Here is a 21,809-nt window from a genome sequence, read left to right as displayed (position 1 = left end):
CGTGATTGCCGTTACAAGCTCTCGTCTAAATTCCAAGTCAGCAGATGGTATTCCGGGAACTTTGTTTGAGATTTTATTTTAGCATGGATGCTTTTGAAAGTACACCTTTTTTTTGGCATTTACCTCTTGACTCCGTAGCTGGCGTTTAGTAAATTGTCGAGTCTGCAACGCAAGAGGGAGAGTGAAGGGATGGAGAAGTTAGTTCGGAGATCTACAAGGCAGGGCTGGCCTTTCAGTCTACTAGGTTGCTGCTGCCAGCTGGCCTCCAGAGGGCATCCTTCATTGCAGTGTCGCACCAAACCATCCTACCACATTCATTGGCCTCGGACAATTTTGTCCAATCTTCCAAATGGATTCCACGATTTAAAGCATACCCTGTATCCCTGCTCATTTCACATCAATTGATTAAAAAAAAAAAAAAAAAACTATTCAAAATAGCATGCCAGTCTTAGACCACTTCATTCTAAATATGAATATGCTGTAGTGAAATCAGTTGAAGCCAGTTAATTACAATCCCAGTGACGTGTTAGCAAGATCTGAAGGGGTGGTCAGCATGGCAGTGATTATGAAAGTTGTGTTTTTAGGGTAAAAATCTGGTCTCTTACATTGGTTTTGAGCTGTTATTTGGATCTGGTCCCTTTCCCAGAGAAGGGATCACGCTGCAGTTTCAAAAGAAAGTCAGAGAAAAAGATATTGTTTTAAGGATATGCACTCTACCAATCTAGCATTGTCAGAGTCTTACTGAAAGAATCCAAATCAAAGGCAGACTACACCTTTGGCTCCCCCCTTTGAGCTGCAAATGGGTTTGTTAAACCTGTTCTCTCAGGGACAACCTTGTAGTATATTCATTCCTTTTTAAGCAAACTGTGACACAGACAAACGACGTGCAACTTGGCCTGAAAACGTCGGTTAGTGATGATGCCGAGGGCGATGTGAGGATGTTAAAATTTTCAGTACCTGAAACGCTGCGTCTGGTGGTGCAGGGGCCCCGTGTAGCGTCGGGCGGCGGTCTGATACAGCTGAGTCAGCAAGGCCTGGCCTGTCTTCTGGCTGGGGTTGTTGGCAAACTTGACGGTGATGGGCTCGGCAGCGCCCAGAGGCTTCTGTCCGTTCAGACCCTTGATGGCCTCCTCCGCCTCGTTTCGTTTGTCAAACCGGATGAAGCCCACTCCTCGTGATATGCCTGCTCCGGATAAGAAAACACGCTAATGTCACTACCTTGGCATCCAGGACCGGTCGGTTTCTTACAGAACAACCTTTTTGGAGATCTCCGTCGTGTTTATTTAAGCTAATGTGAAATAAGGCTATACCTGTAACTTGGTCCACTAAAATGCGAGATGTGATGATGCGACCGTATTGGGAGAAGAGTTGTTCCATGTCCTTCTGGCTCATGGTCTTGGGGAGACCACTGACGTAGAGGTTTGCGTCACGGATAGAAGCAGAGCTCGGCCGTGCGTACGATACCTACAAATCACACAAACCTCATCGAATCAGGAAATAAAGACTTCTGAATCAAAGTACTAAATCATCTTTGCGTCCCTTTGAGAGACACAATGACGCACTAGCGCAGCCAATCTAATCAGTCGGTTGCCACTCGTCCACATGTCATTCGGTTTAATACTCCACACTGGCATAACAGTAAGTCTGAAGTGTTTTGTTTCGAAATTGATGCATCTGTCCTATCCCAAATACTTTCCATCCCTTCTGTTATTTAGCTTTGAGAGAAGCGTCTGTAAAAACAAACAATATGTTCTTGTTTGCAAGCACGAACGAGAGATAGCCCAGCTCAGCACGTCGTCGTGCTCGTCGTGTGTTGGGAGACAGAGTGCGTGTTGTCTGAGATAGGCTGAGCTGCCTTCCCGGGCTCTGCCTCGTTTCCTTTGTCTCAATCCTCCCGGGGTTGGGTGGAGGGGAGAACAGCCCTACTGGCAAACAGTAAACAGCATCGCAAGACTCGTCGGATCCTTGACAACCCTTTGACACAAGGCTCGGGCCGGTTACGCTCGAAAACCCCCTCCCGTCTCGGAACGTTCTGTATAGTTTCCCCAAATCAAACCGCTTGAATGATATCTTTAGCAATGAATACAGGTGTTCGGCAAACACCCAGTGTCTATTGTCCGTACTGTGCAAGCAGGAGGGTTGTGCGGCGCAGTGATTAGGGTGTTCGGGACCGACCGGGTGGGGAGGGGAGGGGATGGAGCGGGGGGTGCTACATTAGGGGAGCAGAGGCTGCCCTATAATTAACCCTCTCCCTGCCTCTTCCACAGTACAGATGGTGCCTGAGGCCCATATGGCCTCTAATCCTGTCAGATCTACCCCCTACCCCTCTACTGCTGCCCCCATAACACAAGCACTTGCCCCCCCCCCCACCCCTTTCGCAATTTCCATTCATGACTCATGTAAAAACCGAGCAAAGAAACTGGAGAAACAGGAACCTAAACTAGCACTGGCTAGTTAGTCGAGAAAGTATCGTCTTTAGACACCAAAGCAATCCGATTTGATCGGTTGCCCGATGTAGACTTTTTCCCCTGCAGCTGCAGTCCTAAGTCGGAATGAATACGTCATTGGTGCGCAGCTGTTGGACAATCACCTGCTCTGCCCGGCAGGAGATTCGATTTCTTATAGTCTTGCACTTTGCCCCAATAATCTTTGAACTCAACTTGGAGGGGTGGGCCGGCGGATGGATGACAGGATGACAGCGATTAATAATGTCTCCCCCCCCCCCCTCATCTGATTTGGGCGCTACCAAAAAAAGAGGCCTAATTAGCCCCGATTGGAGGCAGATGGGGGTAACCTGGCCTGACCCCTCGTGCGCCACAGCGAGGCTTCCTAATTACATTTCCATCACAATAACGTCAGCGTGCTTTCTGACCTCCGTCCCTTTTCAACCTTTTCTCCCACTTTCTCTTTGTTCTCTTCGCTGCTGCCTTCTGCCTTCCCCCTCCTCCCCACCCCTCCCCTCCCTGCTGCCGTGTCTGTCATCAACTCCCTCAAGCCCCTGAATGGAAATCTGGACTTGCTCTCTTTTTGGATGGATTTGATTTATGCGTTGATCGTTTTTTTTTAAAGTTCTCTCACCTTGATTGTTTTAGTCTGTAGTTTGAGACCATTAAGTGTGTTGATAGCCTTGTCGGCGTCGTTCGGATCAACGTAGTTGACGAAGCCGTAGCCCAGACTCTGACCTGAGGAAAAGCGCTTTTAGCGGATGAGGGTAATAATCAGGCGAGTACGGAAAGAAGGACTACCTGTTATCTTGTCCCTGACAAGTTTGCAGGACTCGATCTCGCCGATGCTACCGAACAAGCTCTTGAACTCTTCCTGCGTCATGTTCTGGGGCAGGTAGTTGACAATCAGGTTGGTTTTGCTGTCGTCCGTGGCGCCGTTGGTGCTGATGACTGGACCGTTGGGCAGACTGGTTCCGCTCGGACCGTTGGACACCTGGGTTTCCATGGTGCTGATTATCTGCTGGGGGAGACTGCGGCGTCAGATTGGCTGACATTTCGGACGGTGTGCAAACGCTGATGGTAACCATACAGATAAGCACACACACACACGGCTTCACTCTTTGTCCTTGTCTCAGAGAAAGGTCAGGAATCAGCATTGCTAAAATGGAGATGGATGCTCAGGCTGATTTAATATCCAGTCCCCTCTACCCTCCCCCTTCTTCTCTTCCTGCTCCCTGCCTCTGGTCCTGCAGATGTCACAGTCCCATTTTCTTTCCGCCCCCCCCCCCCCCCCCCTGCTCACTTCCAGGGTCAACCACCATTACATCACAGGGATGGACGGTGGCAATAGCTAATGGGGAAAACACACCTAGGAGGATTCGGATTTAAGAATAGCGATATTCTGCATCTGTGCTTGCAGGTGGAGTAAGCGTTCCTGTTCCTGTGTCGGTGTTTGTGAGTCTGTGTTGCTTAATTTGTTCCACGGGGGATTCTCATGTAACAGCCGTGCGGTCAGAAAGGAAAACTTCTCGCTCCACTTTTTTGTTTTTAGCCCCCTCCCTTCCTTTGTCTCGTTATTTCCCAGCGCAAGGAGCCTGCGTTTCCACATTTCCTGTAGCGCACGCTTGTTCTGTTTATAAATATAAAATCCGAAGACAATCTTCCAAGTCTCTCGGCGCGCTGAGACCTCAAATTGCAACCTGAAAACATCAACTCAAAACGCTATCTTAAACATCAACTCATAATAACCATCTAAATTTAAATGATCCAAATTGTTTTTCAGATGCCACATTTTCAACCCAAGTTTCTCATTTCTATTTTTTTTTTAGAATTAGGATGAAAAAGGGTCTGAAAATAATATGGGATTGAATTTAATGATGATATTCAGAACGAGCACTTTGTCCCTTCCGTCATGTCTTTCTAAGAACATGTTCTATGTTCTCACATTTATCCCCTCCCCCCCCCCCCCCAGCATCTATGAATAGCTTCATCCCAACCTGCATCTTCGCCTCATGACTGCAACCTGCAGCCTTCTCCACAGCCTCACCTCCCCTCAGGTTGCCCGGGCAACCGCCCCTCAAAGACTGCATTGTGTCTAATGGCTGCCTCGCGTGGCTTTTTCTTACTCCAACCTTCTAATACACCGCCGCTAAGACTTCTTCCTCCTTTGTGTACGCTGCAAGCAAGGCAAATTGAAGATGACAGGAAAAAAAAAACGCTACGTGGGGACACTTTGCTTGTCCTAAAAATAAAAATCCCCACTCGGCGTCGTTATTGTGCTTCAATTACTTATGAAAGTCGTTGATGAGAAAACAACACTTTGTTATTTACGTTATGTGATGTGACGCGGCCTACTAACAGCAATACGAGCAATTTGCGTGTGTCCCAAATATGACAAAAGTATTCAAAGTGGGGGAGAGAATATATTTGGCCAATGAAAAGGAGTAAAATTATATCATTAACAGTTGTGCGAGGATTTGGGCTCAGAGATTAGCAGTTACAACCAACACCCGCAGATTAAGATTTTCATCTAGAGGCTGCTTTAATAAGCCTTTTTGGGGGAGGGATTATTTTATCACTAAAGAAATCAGGAATGATGGGGAGTGAATAATCACAAATAAGACTATAAATCGTCCCTATTAGTAGTGGCAAGTTTGGATTTTTTTGCCTTTTCTTCAAAACATCCCGTTTACTAAAAAAAAAACTTAAAATGATCATTTAGAAACCCTCTTTTAAGATTTTTAATGAATTCAATTTGTTATGCTAGCGCTGTGTGGCCTGCGCCACCGCTGCCCCCCCCCCCCCCTTCTATTTTGGGGTTCTGTGAGATCTGCCTTAATATTTAATCGACTGCATCAGCATCGCCTACACATGCTCCCAGACTCGCACGCAAACACGAGGCCAGCCTCTTCTCACACACCCAGCCAGACTCGCACGCAAACACAAGAGTCCTCCTCCTCCTGCTTTGCTCGCTGCCAAGCTCGCACGCGGCCTACACTCGGAGATCACCTCCAAAAAACAAAAAAAATAATAATAATCATAACAAAACAAAAAGCGAGGCGCTGCATGACTACACCTAAAACATTTTTTTTTTCTCTACTCTCCTTTCCTTTTGAGTCGCATGTAAACAGAACCCTGCCAATTCACTTCTGCTCCAAATGCGGCCGCAGCACTGCAGGCTATGTGATGTACACTGCAAGTCATCACACGTTACGTGCGCTGCGAGAATCACTCGAAACTAAATGAAACTGAGATGTGAAGCCAAGGAAAAGCGTAGAACGACCATCAGGAATAGGTTTCTGAAATTTACAACCCAAATCAAAAGTGACACGAAAAAAAAAAAAAAAGGAATGTACTTTCTCGATATTTTCATGTAGTATTATTTTTATCATCGTGACTACCGTAAAAATAGTTAGCTTAAAATAACACATAAAACATTTAGAGTACTTTTGATGTCATAAAATGCGTTATGATAGAGTTGCAACATTTCTAAAAATAGGCCATCAAATTACTTTCAAGTAAAAGACTGACCTTGAAAAGAGGGCGTATGACCCCTTCAATAATAACAAGCCCCTTTTCCCTTTTATGTCCGCTTTATTCTATCAAATTTCTCTCTTTTGTCAACTCAAACGCATGCTAGGCTGAAGTGTAAATGAGCCGTCTAAATAACACAGATTACGGGATTATCCCAAACAAAGGGCATTAGGCACACTCTCCGCACTTTAAGGGATTATCGTGGCAGCTGTGGAAAAAAAAAAAACCCAAAAAGAAAAGAGGCGACAGGAGTCAACGCTCATGTCAGCCGCCATCAAGCTTTTTACTCCATTTTTTCAAACAAAAGCCAGCAGTCGAGTGCTGCTTTCATCAAACGGCGGCGCGCTAAAATACTTTCAGTCGGGGCGCTAGCCAGCGTGCTGAAAAAAAAAGGGAGTGGCCATTTGACATCTTCATCTCCCGCTCTGTCCTTTTAATAAATATGTTTGATTTTTTTTTTTTTCTCTGTCTAGTATAACCTCCAGCCAAACGGCCCTCCGCGTCCTCATCCCTCCCCGCTAGCTCTGCAGGCATTTGCTTTTTTTTTTTTTTTTTTGCTGAATAAACGTATTGACAGGCCCAAACAAAAGAGCCACCCGTTCCCTCCTCTTCTCCCTCTTGCACAGGCCGCGGCGGCGCTATGAATATTAATGCCAACAGTGGCGCTTTGTGCGTGTGCGTGGCTGCCAGGCGGGGGGCTGCGGGACAATGACTCTTACAGTCAAGTCGAAGGAAAAATAAATTTCACTCCTTTTATGGCTTTTTAAAAAATAAAAGATGTATAAGCAGCAAAATGTTCACCTTTAGCCTTTGTTTGCCTGATATTTTGTTCAGTAATATAATAATCAGCAACTCAGCATTTACATAACATAATTATGTAGGGGGAAAAAAATTAGGATTAACTTTTAAATCAGATGGCAATATTTTGAAACAAAATAGCCAATGAGAAAATTTGAGCGCCACGGTGGCCTCAGCTCGTCCTTGTCCTTGAATTGTGTAAGAGCCTCGGGAAGGTTGTCTGACTCAACGCTTTTTTAGTCGCTTTGGCACTGCGGTAGCGACGTCGGAGGAGGGCTGCGGCCCGTGTGTGTGCGTTTAGGGGAGGGGGGGGTGGGTAAAGGGGGGGGCACACACATTGGGCTCTGTCCATGTGTGATAGGTAATGAAATAAAAGTAATATGAGAAAATTGTACAATTATTTTTACGTCATTTCAATTATTTTGTGCCCTGAGTTTGTATTTTATAACAATATAATTCAACTTAGTTGAAAAGAAAATGTGGGCTGGGCAATTTATTGAAGTGGAGAGTGCAGTGTGGACAGCAGGCCAAACAAGGCTTAAGGCCCGGGTGTCCATCCTGAGACACGCCCAAAAAAAAAAAAAACACATCACAAGCCACGGAGACGAGCCAATTCCTCCCTGCAGCTCTTCGTTTTTTATTTATTTATTTTTTTACTATCAAGCATGGCGGCCATGTGTTGTATTTCTTTAGAGGCAAGTAAAATGGAGACCGCTTAACTCTCTTTGCTCACTCGCACGCTTACGCCGTAATTTTGAAATTCCTTTTGAGAAAAGCAAAGGATGTCTCTCCTCCCCCCAGTATGGAGTGACTCAACCCTTTTTTTTTTTTCTTTCCTCGCTGGATGGAGCAGCCTCCAAGGCATCGCGTTTTTGTCTCCGGCATCCTAGTGAAGGATGCGCCGGGCCGAGAAAAGCCAAACGAACGCATTTCCATTCCATACTGCCGTCAATCGAGACGACAGGAAGAGACTCGAATCTAAAATGGAAGAAGAAACGCGACTCTGGAACCCTGATCGCAAAAAAATGGCAGCGTATCCATCCTATGTCCCCACTTTGCCCAGATCACTTGAAATGTGTGTTTACGCTAACTATGCGAGATGGCCGCATCACATGTGCACACGCTAAGGCAGCGCAGCACACCCATGAACACAAAGGGGCCCGAGAGACACAACATGCAGTCCCAGCATCCTCCCCCCCCACCCCACCCCACCCCATAGAGGAAACAAGAGAGACCAAAGCCATACGTACAGTAACCATTCTTGACGTGCAACCACAAGGAAATCTAGGTCCCTCTTTTCTGCAGAAGCTCGGCGGCGCTCGTCGGGTTGCTCTGCTCGCACGGCCCCCCTCTGGAGTTTCCCCCCCCCCAAAAACGAGAAAAAAAATACAAACTGGAGCCTGATGGAGGGTCTCAGCCTGTCGCGCTTGTGTGGGGGGGTCCTCTATAGGATGAAAAGAAGGAAAAGAAGAAGAAGGGGGTTCTCGGCAGGACGACGGAGGAGGAAGAGAGGAACGTTCTCTCCGATAGTGGAGTGGGATAATAAAAAAATAGTAGAGCTGAGAAGCAGTGATCCTCGGCAGGGTGTGTCCAAGGATGGGAGGAGGATGATGATGAGAAGGAGGAGGAGGAGGAGGAGAAGGGGGGGGGCCTTCTGATTCGGCGTGTTTTTTCTTTTTCTCCGCGTGTGTTCGATTCCCTGCTCGTCTCGTAGTCTCCTTCTGCGCCTCTGCTGCAATGTTCTTCTTATATGTGCGCTTCTGGCTGCCGGAGCCCGACGCTGATTGGCTAATTGTACAGGGAGGGTTCTGCACAGCGGCCATTGCGATGCGCTCCTCACCCATTATCCCCTTCAGGAGAGAGCTCACTGAAAGCCCCCCCCTCCCTCCATCCACGACCCCCCCCCTCCACTCCCCCCCCCCTCCCCCCGCTCCTGCTCACTTGCTTCCCTCACTGCCCTTCCATCACTCCACTGCCTGCATCTCAATGCCCGTTCTTTCTTCCTGCCCCCCCCCCCCCCTCCACCCCCAACCTCTTCATATATACACACATGCACACACATACAACGGAGTGAATAGGACTCCACCTGCACTAACGGCACAGATGGGTGCAGCACTTGTCCCTTCTTCCTTCACCCCCCCCCCCCCCTCCCTCCCTCACATCCTCCATTTCAACTTCACTCCTCCAGGCTTAGCAAATACACTTTTCGCCCCCCCCCCCCCTACAATAAAAGGAAAACGCATGGCAAGACCATGGAAAATGTGTCCATGTGAGAACAACGCTGGCTAAAAACAAAAGCATGGAGAAGTCGCGATGCGCCAGGCAGATGGCCAGCCATCGGGGGGAGTGTGTGTGTGTGTGGGGGGGGGTCAGGTGCACGCGTGGGAATAACAAATTAGAACCCCCATCACATCCCCATGCTAAATGTGCTCACCACCCAAAACGTCAGATTGCCAAAATGTGGCCGGCAGTGATTTGATGTTTACTTAATGGCGTGGCCCTTCCCGGGGCGTCCTGATCCCAGGTCCGCCCACCTCTCAACGCGGGCCCGGTTGAGTGCTCACTGAGACATGCTGTTTGGGCTCATCTATAATGCAGGCCCCTGCCCCGAGACATCATGTGTGACAAATGACCTATTTCTGCGCAGACCCCCATCGGGCTCCGACCCGGGGGGGGTGGGCGGCTACCGGGGCGTAAATCAGCGTGTTTGTTTTTTTGCAACTTCCGCCAAGGAGGTTATGTTATTAGCCTTGTTTCGTCGTATGTTAATTAGCAGTATTAACTTTGGATCACGATTTAGTGGTACATTCCAATTTGGTGTGTATCCAAGATTGTTGTGGCAATGCATTTTCTGTGATTTACTAGGGAATATTCTAGAATTGAAGATGAAATCGGCAGGGGTTGGGTAACTATGTAGGTGCGGAACTCGGGTTAAAATTGCGCTCAACCAAAATCTAGTCATGTGACATTCGCAAGCTGAGCCCTTTGACACTGTGATGTCATCTTAAGTCGACAGCAAGCGGCAAAATGGCCGACATCTGTGACAGATTTAGTGTTTAATGCATATTCCAAAAACTGTATTTAGACTAGTAAGGGTGGAGAGATTTTTTTTTTTATTTGACTTCCTCTCTAAAATTGTGAAAAGGTACATTTTCCCCATTTTCATAATTATTATTATTTGGGAAACATAATTTGGGATTTTTGTGCTCTGATTATTCCTAATATAAACATGAGAATTGTCATTTAAATTTATAAATGGAATTTAAATTTTCCAATTTTTATATCCTGTATTTTTTTTTTAAACATTAGTTTTATTTTCAACTGTGCAAGGAATTGCTCTTTTTTTGCCCAGTCGTTAGTTTTTCTTTGTTTGCTGATTTTACTTGCCCCTTTAAGATTTGCCTTTTTTTTTTTTTCTCCTCAGCTTCTATAGAGTCTTAGTGGGTTTTAATGACTCTGGTGCTTATCTAAATTGAGATTGCCTGGCACAATTCAAATAATGATGACCACAAAACTTTGTTAAGGGGCAGAAGGGCTGGCGAATGAGAAACTTCATTTGTTGTGAGCTCAACCGGCAAGGCCTCCTCAGCTCTCCTGACATGACCTTGAGGAGTCCTCGGATGTCTGGCACTGGTAGTGAGCAATGATGGCGCAAAGGCAGCAAGCTGTTCACATCGCTGGCTGCTCGCCCGCGTTTGAAAATATATGGCGCAGGAAACACGACGCCGGTTTCCGTCTCCCGCGCGCCCCCCGGTTGCTCTTTCCCGGCTTTCCGTCGCCGTCCTTCCCGGTCGCTTCCCAACACGGGCACCGGCCTGGTGGTTTACATAATTGCCTTACATAAGTAGCGGGCTCGGCTCGGAGCTGGGGCGATATTAGCGAGCATGAATATTGCATGAGGAAAGCACTCGTTAATAAGAGGATGGAGATGGAGCCCCGCTGTCAGTCTTTCTTAACCCCGCCCCCACAGTCCTGTTAAGCAGTGACTCAACTCAGCCTGCATGCGTTGGAGCCTTTGAGTCACTTTGTCAGCAAGAGAACGCATTGCGCATGTGCACGTCAGAGGAGAGAAGACGGTCTTCTGTCATTAGGTGCTTGTGTTGTTTCCGTCTTTGTTGGCGGCATAAAAGCGGCCCTTATCGCACAAAAGCCGCCCAAGTCGGTGGACTGACTGCAAGCCCACTTACAGTTCACACTTCATGCCAATAAATAGGCCTAATTGTGGCCCCTCATTAGAGGGGCCGGTTAGCAGCGCGGCAGCTGAATCCTTTACGTGACTAAAGAGGACATTTCGAGCACCCATTGGATGGTCCTGAATTGTAGGATCAAGCAGTGTTTTTTGGCTGCATGCGGAAAAGCGCCATTGTGGTTCTAGCCGGTTATTGTCTTATTGTTTGATGCCTCCTTTTTGCCACATGTGATTAGAAGCTTTTGATTTTCTCATGGAGTACAGAGAAATGCTCAGGGGAAAATGCAAAGTTTATATCCAAATATGTTAAATATATATGAATCAAATATTTACATACGCATTCCATGAACAGAATGAATGCATAACATACCAGGGATAGAATATTCTATTTTAGGGATTAAACTTGCAATGTTATGAGGTTGAAGTTGTATACATTCAATGAAAGTAATTTTTTAGGAATTTCATAATACTACAATGATGTATTTTTAAGTCATAGTCCTACGAGAATAGTCGTTGAGAGATTTTTTGGGGGCTTTAGATTCATATTTTTTAAAGTCTTTTAACTGTAATATATTTGTTTAGATTCCTAAATTGTCAAATTGAAAATGATATATTTTCAATAATAAATATTAGAAAATAAAAGCAATTTTTAAGAAATTATATATTTTTGAAAAATGTAAAATATTCACATGACAAAATTAAAGTCATTATTTTCAGAAAGTCCAATATTTTTTTGAAAAACAGACATTATCACATGCATATATATATATATACTTTACCCTATATATATATATATATATATATATATATATATATATATATACTTTATCCTCTGCAAAGAATGACTAATATAATTGCACATGACTGAGTTAGCTTGCACACGTCACATGACTAAACTTCGAAAACAACAATCAGAATGCAGTGCTTAGACTAGCTTGGGCGCATAGACATGAAAGAAAGAGACCAAATTGTGAACTTGACTTCCCTTTGAGAGTATCTAGCACATTTTGAGAAGCATTCAACATTAGGCGAGGAGGATGCTTGCCTGTTTTTTTCCCGTCAGTATTCAGAATGTGTGTGCGACAGTGTTTGTGTGTGTGTGTGTGGGGGGGGGGGGATGGTCTCGGCTTGTCCCTCTTGGCACTTTGTGGGCAGCAGTGTGGCTGCATCAAAGGTCCAAACATACATATGCGACATTGCATTCACGACGGAACCTTCATTTGTGCATTTTAGAAACGTTCTTTAATGTGCCGGGCTCCCTGGTGGGTTCACCTTGCACTCTTTATTTTTTTTTCTTCGGTGTTGTCTCTGGGCTATTATTAGAGTCGACAAGCTGGTGGGAGGAAGTCTCTTAAGTAGATGCTCCTGTCATCTTTTTATTTATAGATTTATGCTTTGCTGACCCCCCACCTGCCCCTTAATTCGTCTAATTCCGTGCATGTACAGTTTAAACGAATCTTTTTAATCAAGCTACTATTGGATGAAAGGAAAGTCCCGATGACGCACGTAATTGTGGAACGACGCTGCTCCAGTGCACGCACGTGAACGCCTCCGAGCTGGAGTGAACTAGGACTGACCCCCCGTTTCTACAGACACCCTGTTTTACTCCAAAGCTTTTTAAATATAAAACCAGCGTTTATGAATCTTTCATTGGCTCCTGTCTGATTGGGTATCTAGGGAGAGACCTTAAATACACATAGCTCTTAGACATTCTCTTTGTTCCCCCCCACTTCTCCTTCCACCATTCTTGAAGTGACAAGACGCTAAAAGGCAGCTCCCGTTTAGCCGTGTCTGTTTTTTTAAAGCTCGGCAAACCGCGCAAATACTTTTGGAGTGTCAATAATGTAGAGATACCCGAAAGGTTGTCATGTAGCGTCAATTTTGTTTAGCTAACGTTTAGCTGACGAGACGAGCTGCGCCACAGTTTTATCATTGCGCTCTTCCGCTTGCATTTCAAATACTTTCTGATTTTACAAATTGAATGATCGTATAATTTTACTCTTTGAAGAACTGAACTTCCACAGATTTGTATAATTTTAAATAAACCAAGAAAACCCGCATCTACTAGCAAGGTTAGCTTGTGATGATTTTTTTTTTCTTTTTTTAATATTGCAACAAGTCTCTATTAAGTCATTCATTCAAATCATGACATCATCCTCCTTTTTGTTTTTTACAGTCCAGTTATTGCAATCAATCCTCTCATGCTCCCACTCCCTGCAGTCCAGTAGCCGCACCCCCCCCTTATGTGCCCGCATCTACTCGGCCCCTCCTTCTTGTTTCAGTAATAGGAGAATTGAAATCAATAGCGCATTAGTCTAGCCCGGAAACTCTTGTGGAATTAAATATGAATGACTGAGATTGCAGCTCTACCTGCTGCTCACAAAGATGCATGATGGCCCTCGAGGATATGGATGGAGCTCTCTCCTCTGCCTTATAAACAGCTTGTTTATTTACGAATCAAAACGCCAGACACTTTGTCAGGCTCTTCGGTATGATTTGATGATGTCAACATAAGAGTGTATACATCATAAAGCTGTGCAAAAAATCAAGGCCCCTTGTACCGTACTCACCCTCGTTTTTTTTTATTCCAACCAATATTTATGACACCCCTAATATATATGTATATATGTATTGTATGTACATACATACATATATATGGGGTTTTTTTTCCGATGTGGTGCTGTTATGTGTGGGGGAGAATGATATTCATGCTGTTTAACTTCAAGTGTGATTTGCAAGGCGGTTGGCGACTTCTCGCCGGTGGGTGTTGGGTAATAAAATCCCAAAAAGCCGCTCGCTATACTGCGCCGCTTCTGGGAGTTGCAGTAAGCTAATACGTGCAAATGATATCAGATGATATAAAGCTGGATGTATTTGCCAGCTATATTTCATCTCGTCTGAGATGAAACGCTCTGTGACAGATGGAGTGATATTGTTCCTCCCGTTGGGCCCCATGAGCACCCCCCCCCCCCCTTCCTGCAGTCCCTCCCTGACAGATGTAGGGGGAGGACCGCAGTGCACTCTTCTTTCTCTCAATTGATTTGGGTGCTCGTGCCCTTAGGGACCAGAAGATGCTGGTGTTGGGGAGGCGCTGGTGGGGTGGGGGAAGGTAGCTAAAGTGATTGAGAAAGAGAGGGGGGGGGGTCAATTCTTCCAGCCAAGGCAGCCTGCAAAATGTCCAGAGTGAGTGCAGTAAAGAAGCCATAATATATGCATACATCTGCATGGATTGTGCAGTACGCATCGAGAGGAACATTTCCATAAATGCAGGCTAACATGCATGAAATATAAGCACAGCATGAACATTTGGGCCTAAAGCTTTGTGTGCTGTTATTAATAAGAAATGATATTCATTAAAGTAAAAAGACTGATTGTATTAATGATTGTTATGTCGTAAACATGAATAGCAATATGCTAGCAGTATTTATTTTCCACCAGATTCATAGTAATGTTTCATCCTTGGTGAGGAATTTTAAGACCTTGTGGTTCTTGGGCTACCTGGTGCTCGTGGGCAATCCTCGGAGAATGATTAACTCAATATATAACCTAGCTTTAGTTGCCAGCTACCCACCAACCCTTCCAACAGGAACGCTAACAGCTGTGAATGAGCAGATGTATTCTCTGGTTGGATCATCTCACTGGCGGTGCCTGGAGGGCAAAGGTTGAGACAAGGTTGGAGGTTGACGCCGAGCTTCTCCCGTAGATGCTGATGACACTTTGAAGGGAGTAAAAGAAAAATGAGCATCTGCCATTCGGCCCTTGTAGTGCTGTGCCGCCACTGAGGCAGGCCGATTGATATTAGCATTATTGATGAGATCAAACTGAGGGTCAGAATGTATTTGTGTATTTTTCTAGGATTTTTCTGCTAAATTCAAATTTCACAAATGCTAAATTAATCACAATTGCGGGGACACATAGAACATATTTTTGTAAAGAATTTTTTTTTACTTGACTTTCCCTTTAATTTTTTTTTTTTTTTAAATACAGCTAATTTTGGTCTATTATCTGATTTGAGAGGACTCTTAAAATCCTGAAAGCAGCCCCTCACTCCAAAAAAGTGTTTAATGATTTTAATAGTAGTCCCTAGTGGAGCGGGATGGTGGGGGCCAAGGTTACTGGGGGCAGTGGGAGGGGGGGCGGATGGGCGTACCCCGGCTATGGGCGCGTGGCGGCGGAGCAGGTGGATGACGGGCAGCTGAGTAATGGCCTCTCTGGGTGGAGGGGTCCATTTTGGAGGACTCTTGGGGTTGAGAGAAACCTTGTTTGGGGGGGGGGAAAGAAGGCAACCCCATCTGGAAGTGAGGTGGGGGCCGTGGAGTGAAAGACATCTAGTGGGTGGTGTCTGACACTCTCTCTTTTGTTCTTCGCTTGCACAGCAGTGGTGGCGGCTGGGGTGGTAGGAGGAGGTGGAGGGGTGTGTGTGTGTGTGGGGGGGGGGGGGGGGGTCTCGCTGTAGTGGGGGCTGGGCACTGGAACAATGGTGCCGGTCGAGGAATGGAAAGCCGGCGAGGCAAGTAAGGTGCGGGCAGAAAAGGGAAAAAAACGGAGAAGAGGCAGGCTCAGAGAAGGAGGCGGGGCTTGCAACTACTCAGGCAGGCAAGGACGCTGCAATGTCACACAAACACTGCAAGTCGCTTTGAAGAAACTGTTCCCTGCCTCTGATTTGCTCGAACCGTTTTGGTTCTGTCTGTGAAGAAAAGCTACACGCTTAAGAAAATACCATATTTTTCCGCCTTTTGTCTCGTCATGACCTTTTCTACTACGTCATTCATACAGCCAGCCAGCCAGCCAGCCGCCTTACTGAAGGCAGCTCAGCTACCTGCAGACGCTCTCCAGGGTGCTGAATAGTGGGCTAGGAGGAGGGAGGAAGAGGCTGCTGCGGCGTGGCTATATTCATTCTTAATAGGCAGCTGTTGGTTATGGAATGAGTTCATCTGAGGATGAGGGACCATCACAATCTACTGAAGGCTCAACCATTAGTCATTGTCACTCCTCATTTGCAATAAAATACATATATTTAGACAGAATTTTTGTAGGTGTGAATGGTTATTTGGGACATGTGATTGATTGTCTGGTGACCAATCCAAGAAGTACCCCACCTCGAACCCAAAGTCGGCTGGGATAAGCACAAGCTCACCAATCTCCTGAATGAGGATAAGAACTATATAAAAAATAATAATTGATATATAAATTTCAAGATGTAGTGCATCCATTTTAGCGCTGTCATTGTGAAAGTACCATGTTTACAAAACTGGAGAATACTTCATAGTGCGCTATCTCCCGTAGAGGTCAAATGTGACAACCGGAGTTTTTTTGTTTTGTTTTTTTCGTTTGTGGTCTACAGCTCCACCTGCAGGCGCTTTTTCCCTATAGCACCTGAGGATGACGTTGCCAGATGTCCTCGATAGGTGTCGGTGTTGTGCAGCCGTACAGCGTGACGTGACAACAAAGAACTACTGTACAATTGTCTTTTGTGTTTTTATTGTTACTTTGTTGACCTTGCGTCTAAACGTCTTTTAAAGCACGTTTCAGGGTTAGAAATGCCACTATGATACACCGTATTATGTATTCTATAAATAGTTTGTTTACGCGTGTGTGCATGTGTATATCAGAATTTATTTGAATTTGACAGATAATTCCTAAATTCTCCCAAACCGGTCAGGTGAGCTTTATGCGTTATGCAGGTACGACGGCGGCCGAGAAGGCTCTTAGTCAGCGCAAGCAGAACGGAAATACAAAAAAAATAACGACAACCGTTTCATAGATATGACACGTTCATTCGATGTTTTTTATGCAAATGATATCATTATCATTGTATATTTAGTGTCCCTTTTCAAATTGTGCAACTGGGCCAAGTCGATTCAGTAATATTACGATTAAGTAGTCTCGTCCCATACGCCAAATTAAATGTGTTTGTAATTTATTTTCAAGCAGTACCGGAAGTAAACGTATTACTCACGGTTGGCTTGACACTGGCTTGCCTCCCGACCACTAGGAGGAACAAGGGATCCCGGCCAGGTTCCCAGCGTGGACTCGGAGGAGGAGGAAGCGCTCTCTGGTTCTCTTTCCCTTTCGCCTTCCTCACCACAAAAAAACACACAACACCGGACGGGACGGGAGTAAAAGTACGAGAGTACCCCCCGCTCGTCTTCGACGAGTTACTGTTACATGGGGACACGCCATGACGTCCACAGCGAGCGAAAGGCGGGCGTTTGCTCACAAAATCAACCGGTGAGAAGTTATTGTTTAGCTGCTGTGCCGCCTTGTGAAGCGCTTTTTCTAAAGTGTAGCATAACCAATTTAACTCATTACTTTCTTGAGGCAATTGAATGGGAGAGTGTTTGAATGTAGTGTTAATTAAAATGACTTAATAGGCCATTAAAGGGTTATTAGTGGTGTCTCGCGCGAGTGTCATCCAACTGTACAACTAAAGCTAAGCCGCTAGTGTGACGTCATTTGCTAATAGCTAATTGTGACAGCGTTGTGCTTTCCCGTTATACATTGACAGTCATGACAGCTAGTCATCTTGAAATCATTAAAACACTATGACAGTGTGTGTTAAGCTATTTAAAGCTTCAGTTTCCCATTTGCCAACCTGAGGTTGAGGGGTTTACCTGCAAATCATCTTATCTTCAGTCTTAATTGAAGTGTCTTGTCTTTTGGCCCTGGCTTAACCTTGCAGTCTTTCGACACAACAAAACAGGAAGTGCTACTATTGATCTCACCACTCATTCCTTAGGAGTGTTTATCATTTTGGATCACATCACATGAATGCATTTTGTCTAGCACTCTGCATAGCAGCACAGAGAGATGTTCCAGTCAGTATATTGTTTCCCTGAAGCTTGTCTCTCCTCAGCTGCACTATTGTGTCTTGCCGGATGCAGGAAAGGGTGGGAAGTTATGTGCTGGCTATTGCCCTTGTGGTTGATAGCTTTTCCCATTTCCTGTTTTAACTTGGAGGTGCTCAGACTGAACAGCAGAAACAAGGCATTCCACAGAATGGGTCTCAAATTTTTTGGGGGGGTCGTTGGCTCATGGAATTTGAGTGGTGGGAAAAGATTGGTTAACACATCAACCATATCTATGTAATGAAGAGGCCTCGCCATTGCAGCTGTCCGCGTGACACAAACTGCTATTCGGTGACTTTCTAGTTGCAGCTGCTTGCCGTCTTATTGAGAGGATTGTGGTGGGGTTGTTTCTCCCCTCCTTCTTAAAGCCTGTCATTTGCTGTTACTCCCTCAAAGAGACGAGGCCGAGCTCCGGCACCGTGCCCGTACGCCAGCTCGACTTTTTTTTTTTTTTTTTTTTTGGTGCCTGAAAGTCCATTGAGAACAGCTGTTGGCTGAGCATCATCTTGCCAAAAGTGACGGCAGAATGCATGGGACGTAGCATCAAAGCTTCCAGAAGAAAGTATTGGAAAGGTTCCTTGGATTAGGATTTGAAAACAAGTAGTTTCAACTTTTGGGGCCTTGGCGCAAAAATTAATGCTGTAATCAATGTTTTTTTGTAGTACAATTAGGTTCAATTTAGTTAAAGGTACTGCATCAAATGTCCGTAATCAATTTATCATGTAAAGGTATCTTAACTTTCAATATTTCATTTTTATTGACATACAGCACTTTTTTTTGTGGTGTTGTTGTTTCATCCCTTGTGTTTCTCCTTTGTCAGGACTGTCGCCGCAGAAGTTCGGAAGCAAGTGTCCCGAGAGTACAGCTCACCCCTGATGTCCAAAAAGCGAGGAACTGTGTACCATCCCGTGAGTCACCCTGTATTTAACTTTGTTTACCTCCAACTCAAAAGCTGCAATTAGTGAGTCAATGGACGGAGCTTTGTCGAAACGGCTTCAAAGATGATGACTAATAATCTGTTACGACAGTTATTAGAGCATAGGTGTCAAACACAAGGCCCGGGGACCAGATATGGCACGCCACATTATTTTATGTGGCCCGAGAAGACAAATGATCCGACTGGGTGTCATGACTAAAATTACAAATTGTCTTCATTTTTTTAAAACAGGAGATATTGCGAGCAATTTTTATTACAATTCATCTATTTCAACTATTTGAGCAGTTTTTACTTGTCTCTGATTGGCCCTCCGAGGGAAACTATGCGACCCGTGTCAAAAACGAGTTAGCCTTTATTTGTTATTTTTCCTCAAAAGAGGATATGTCTGCATGAGACTTGTCTAAGATGCCTTATTTAGATATATCGTACATGCCGTGATGGAAGAGCGACACATTATTTCAGACATCGACTTCATCTCGATCTGAGGGAAAACGAGATAATCCCGAGTCAGTCAAGCATAACTGAGTTCATGTGATTTTAAGACATCTGGCTGACTTATTACCTTCTTTTCTCTTCAGCTACCCCTGACAGAGGTAGTGGAGCCGGTGGATTTTGAGGAATATGTGAGCAGTCACGCTCCCGGGGTGGAGCTCGGCCCCCTCAGGCAGCTCGTGGAGTTCCCTCAAGACGACCTGGAGCTCCACCACATGGACAAGGAGTGTAACACGCTGGAGCCTCCGCTGCCCGAGGAGGAAGAGTAAGCGCGCCGTCCTTCATGTCGAAACACAATTTTTACGATAGTGAGTGACAAATGTGACATTGATATTGGAACAAAGCATTTCTCTCTGTGACATTGAAGGAACCATAAATATTAAGGGCACGCTCTGCTAAATTATTCATGTTTTTTTTTTTTTTTTTCCCTTCTTCCACAGAGCACTGGATCCCAGAGTGAGAGATGCCTTGGCCGTCTACACAGATGACTGGCTTGTCATTCAGAGAAAGTAACTGCCAGATGAACTGGAACCAGTTGAATCGTGTGTTTTAATAGCGTCACCCGAGTAAACTTTGCTTCTGCTCCCTCGTTTTGTTAGATATCAGCGCTATAGCACCATGCTCAGCCCGCACAGCTCCGAGCGACAGCGCGAGAGGCAACGAGGTCTGCTCAAGCAGAACTTTGAGCTGGATGAAGTCGCTGCCCCCGAGCGCCAAGACGACCAGGTAGCTTCAGACACTTGTCACTTCATTAGGTACACTTGCAGAGTCTCATGAGATCCAATGCAAGAGCTTTACGGGTTCACAAATATAAGCAAGCCTTCTCAGTTTGGAATGTGCAGGTGTACCTAATGATCTGACACTACATTACGCAATACTACGCATTGGCCACATGAGCTGATGCAAGTCTGGATGGGTAAAGGAAAAGAAATTTGAGCCCAAGCACATTGTTCACCTCATCTTTCAGCAGCATCTGGAACGAGTTTCCCAGCAGGAGTAATAACACATGATGTGTGTGTCTCTTTCATCAGGATGACGCAAAGCGGCGGTCCACTTGCATCGACGAGACGCCGCGGGGTAGCTGCGGGTCTAGCATCTTTGACCTGGAGAACTCGGCCCCTGACGTGCTCCTGCCGTCCGTGCTGGAGCGCACAGCGCCCGAGGACATGGACTGTCACAATATAGAGGCTCGGCTGCAGGGTCGCCATAGTGACCTGTTGGGTCTCTACCCGCCCCCCGATGAGGTGTGTGTCATTGTTGACTTCTTGGGTCCAAGCTATTTTCCCAGAATGTGGCCGAGACCACTACTCATATTGCAATTTGAAAAATCCTCACTGCATCTCGTGGTCGCTTTCTATTTGCTCCCTTTCTTGACATCGCACGTTGCTATGATACCTACGTTTTTTTCGCCCCCCTATTTCCAGGACGAAGCTGTGGAGCGATGCTCTGTCCCCAAAGAGCCCAAAGAACATTGTGGTCAAAGAATCATGGTCAAGTGTCTCTCTCTCAAGTGGGTGACATTTGCAGTCCAGCAATTTTCCCAGATGGCATTTATTACAGAGACTAACGGTCATCTTTATGGTTTCAGATTTGAGATTGAAATCGAACCGATATTTGGATCGCTCGCTCTGTATGATGTCAAGGAAAAGAAAAAGGTATAATTGTATTGTATCAGTATAATTGCATTAATTCGGTCAAGCGCTGAGCTCATGCTGGCCTTATTGAATTTGGCCATGCCTTACCTTGTGGCATTTTCTTTCCCCTTTTCCCATCTCTTCCCGCCCACAACCATTCCCGTATCGCTCGATCCCCGACAGATTTCCGAGAATTTCTATTTCGACCTGAACTCGGATCAGATGAAAGGCCTGCTGAAGCCCCACACACCTCACATCGCCATTTCCACTCTGGCGCGTTCGGCCATATTTTCCATCACGTACCCGTCCGCTGATATCTTCTTGGTCATTAAGGTAAAGGGATGTGTGTGTGTGTTTAATTCCGCAGAGTAATGTGAATTAATGCTGACAGTTCTTTCATTGGCTCATGAATGAGCTCATCTATTCTCTGAAGTGTCTCGTCCAAATGACGCTGAATATGAATGCTTCTGCTCTCGCAGCTCGAGAAGGTTCTCCAGCAAGGAGACATCGGAGAGTGCTGCGAACCCTACATGGTCATGAAAGAATCCGACTCTTCTAAGGTAATGTCACAGAGGTCATGACCTGCAGCCGGCATGCACGTGGGATGATCTTACTGTCTTATTGCTCAATTCTGTCCGACGCAATATTTACCAATTGACTGGCCTTTGCCATCACTGTTGGCTTTTTTTTGGTTGGATCGCTTTCAATTTTTATGTTACGTAACGGCTACGTCTTTCTGCAAAAAAAGCACAAGGAGAAGCTGGAGAAACTGCGTCTGCAGGCAGAGCAGTCTTGCAATCGCCTCGGCTGCTTTCGAATGCCTTTCGCCTGGACGGCCATTCACCTTCTCAACATCGTCAGCAGCGTAGGGAGCCTGGACCGCTTGGACCCGGACTCTGACTCTGGTACCGCACCAGACATGATATGATGACA

General features: G+C 45.6%; 2 protein-coding genes across 14 annotated transcripts in view; one reads left to right on the top strand and one right to left on the bottom strand.

Annotated features, from left to right (window-relative positions):
• The window catches only part of elavl3 (ELAV like neuron-specific RNA binding protein 3), a 22,816-nt gene extending 5,708 nt beyond the window's left edge, over positions 1–17,108 (bottom strand). For 2 of the 8 annotated variants that reach the window (XM_085933480.1, XM_085933482.1), the window contains exons 1-6: positions 14,537–14,919; positions 3,246–3,462; positions 3,079–3,182; positions 1,311–1,464; positions 958–1,186; positions 606–659 (exon numbers count right to left, since the gene is read on the bottom strand). In XM_085933480.1, coding sequence (XP_085789606.1) covers positions 606–659; positions 958–1,186; positions 1,311–1,464; positions 3,079–3,182; positions 3,246–3,462; positions 14,537–14,770 — 992 coding nt within the window. In that variant the 5' untranslated portion in view covers positions 14,771–14,919. Of the gene's footprint in view, positions 1–605; positions 660–957; positions 1,187–1,310; positions 1,465–3,078; positions 3,183–3,245; positions 3,466–13,335; positions 13,852–14,536; positions 14,920–16,924 lie in introns of those variants that run through there. The other 6 variants (XM_085933488.1, XM_085933481.1, XM_085933486.1 and 3 more) reach the window with 6 other exon arrangements.
• Positions 16,951–21,809, top strand: part of dock6 (dedicator of cytokinesis 6) — an 18,168-nt gene continuing 13,309 nt past the window's right edge. For 5 of the 6 annotated variants that reach the window (XM_085933475.1, XM_085933473.1, XM_085933472.1 and 2 more), the window contains exons 1-11: positions 16,951–17,196; positions 18,634–18,721; positions 19,329–19,507; positions 19,683–19,751; positions 19,842–19,968; positions 20,274–20,486; positions 20,667–20,752; positions 20,831–20,897; positions 21,060–21,209; positions 21,356–21,436; positions 21,625–21,781. In XM_085933475.1, coding sequence (XP_085789601.1) covers positions 17,147–17,196; positions 18,634–18,721; positions 19,329–19,507; positions 19,683–19,751; positions 19,842–19,968; positions 20,274–20,486; positions 20,667–20,752; positions 20,831–20,897; positions 21,060–21,209; positions 21,356–21,436; positions 21,625–21,781 — 1,267 coding nt within the window. In that variant the 5' untranslated portion in view covers positions 16,951–17,146. Of the gene's footprint in view, positions 17,197–18,411; positions 18,542–18,633; positions 18,722–19,328; positions 19,508–19,682; positions 19,752–19,841; positions 19,969–20,273; positions 20,487–20,666; positions 20,753–20,830; positions 20,898–21,059; positions 21,210–21,355; positions 21,437–21,624; positions 21,782–21,809 lie in introns of those variants that run through there. The other variant, XM_085933474.1, reaches the window with a different exon arrangement.

The sequence above is a fragment of the Syngnathus leptorhynchus genome, chromosome 16, assembly GCF_054491065.1.
Source record: "Syngnathus leptorhynchus isolate UIUO chromosome 16, UIUO_Slep, whole genome shotgun sequence".
Taxonomy (NCBI): Eukaryota; Metazoa; Chordata; class Actinopteri; order Syngnathiformes; family Syngnathidae; genus Syngnathus; species Syngnathus leptorhynchus.
This window is presented reverse-complemented; position numbering and strand designations above follow the sequence as displayed.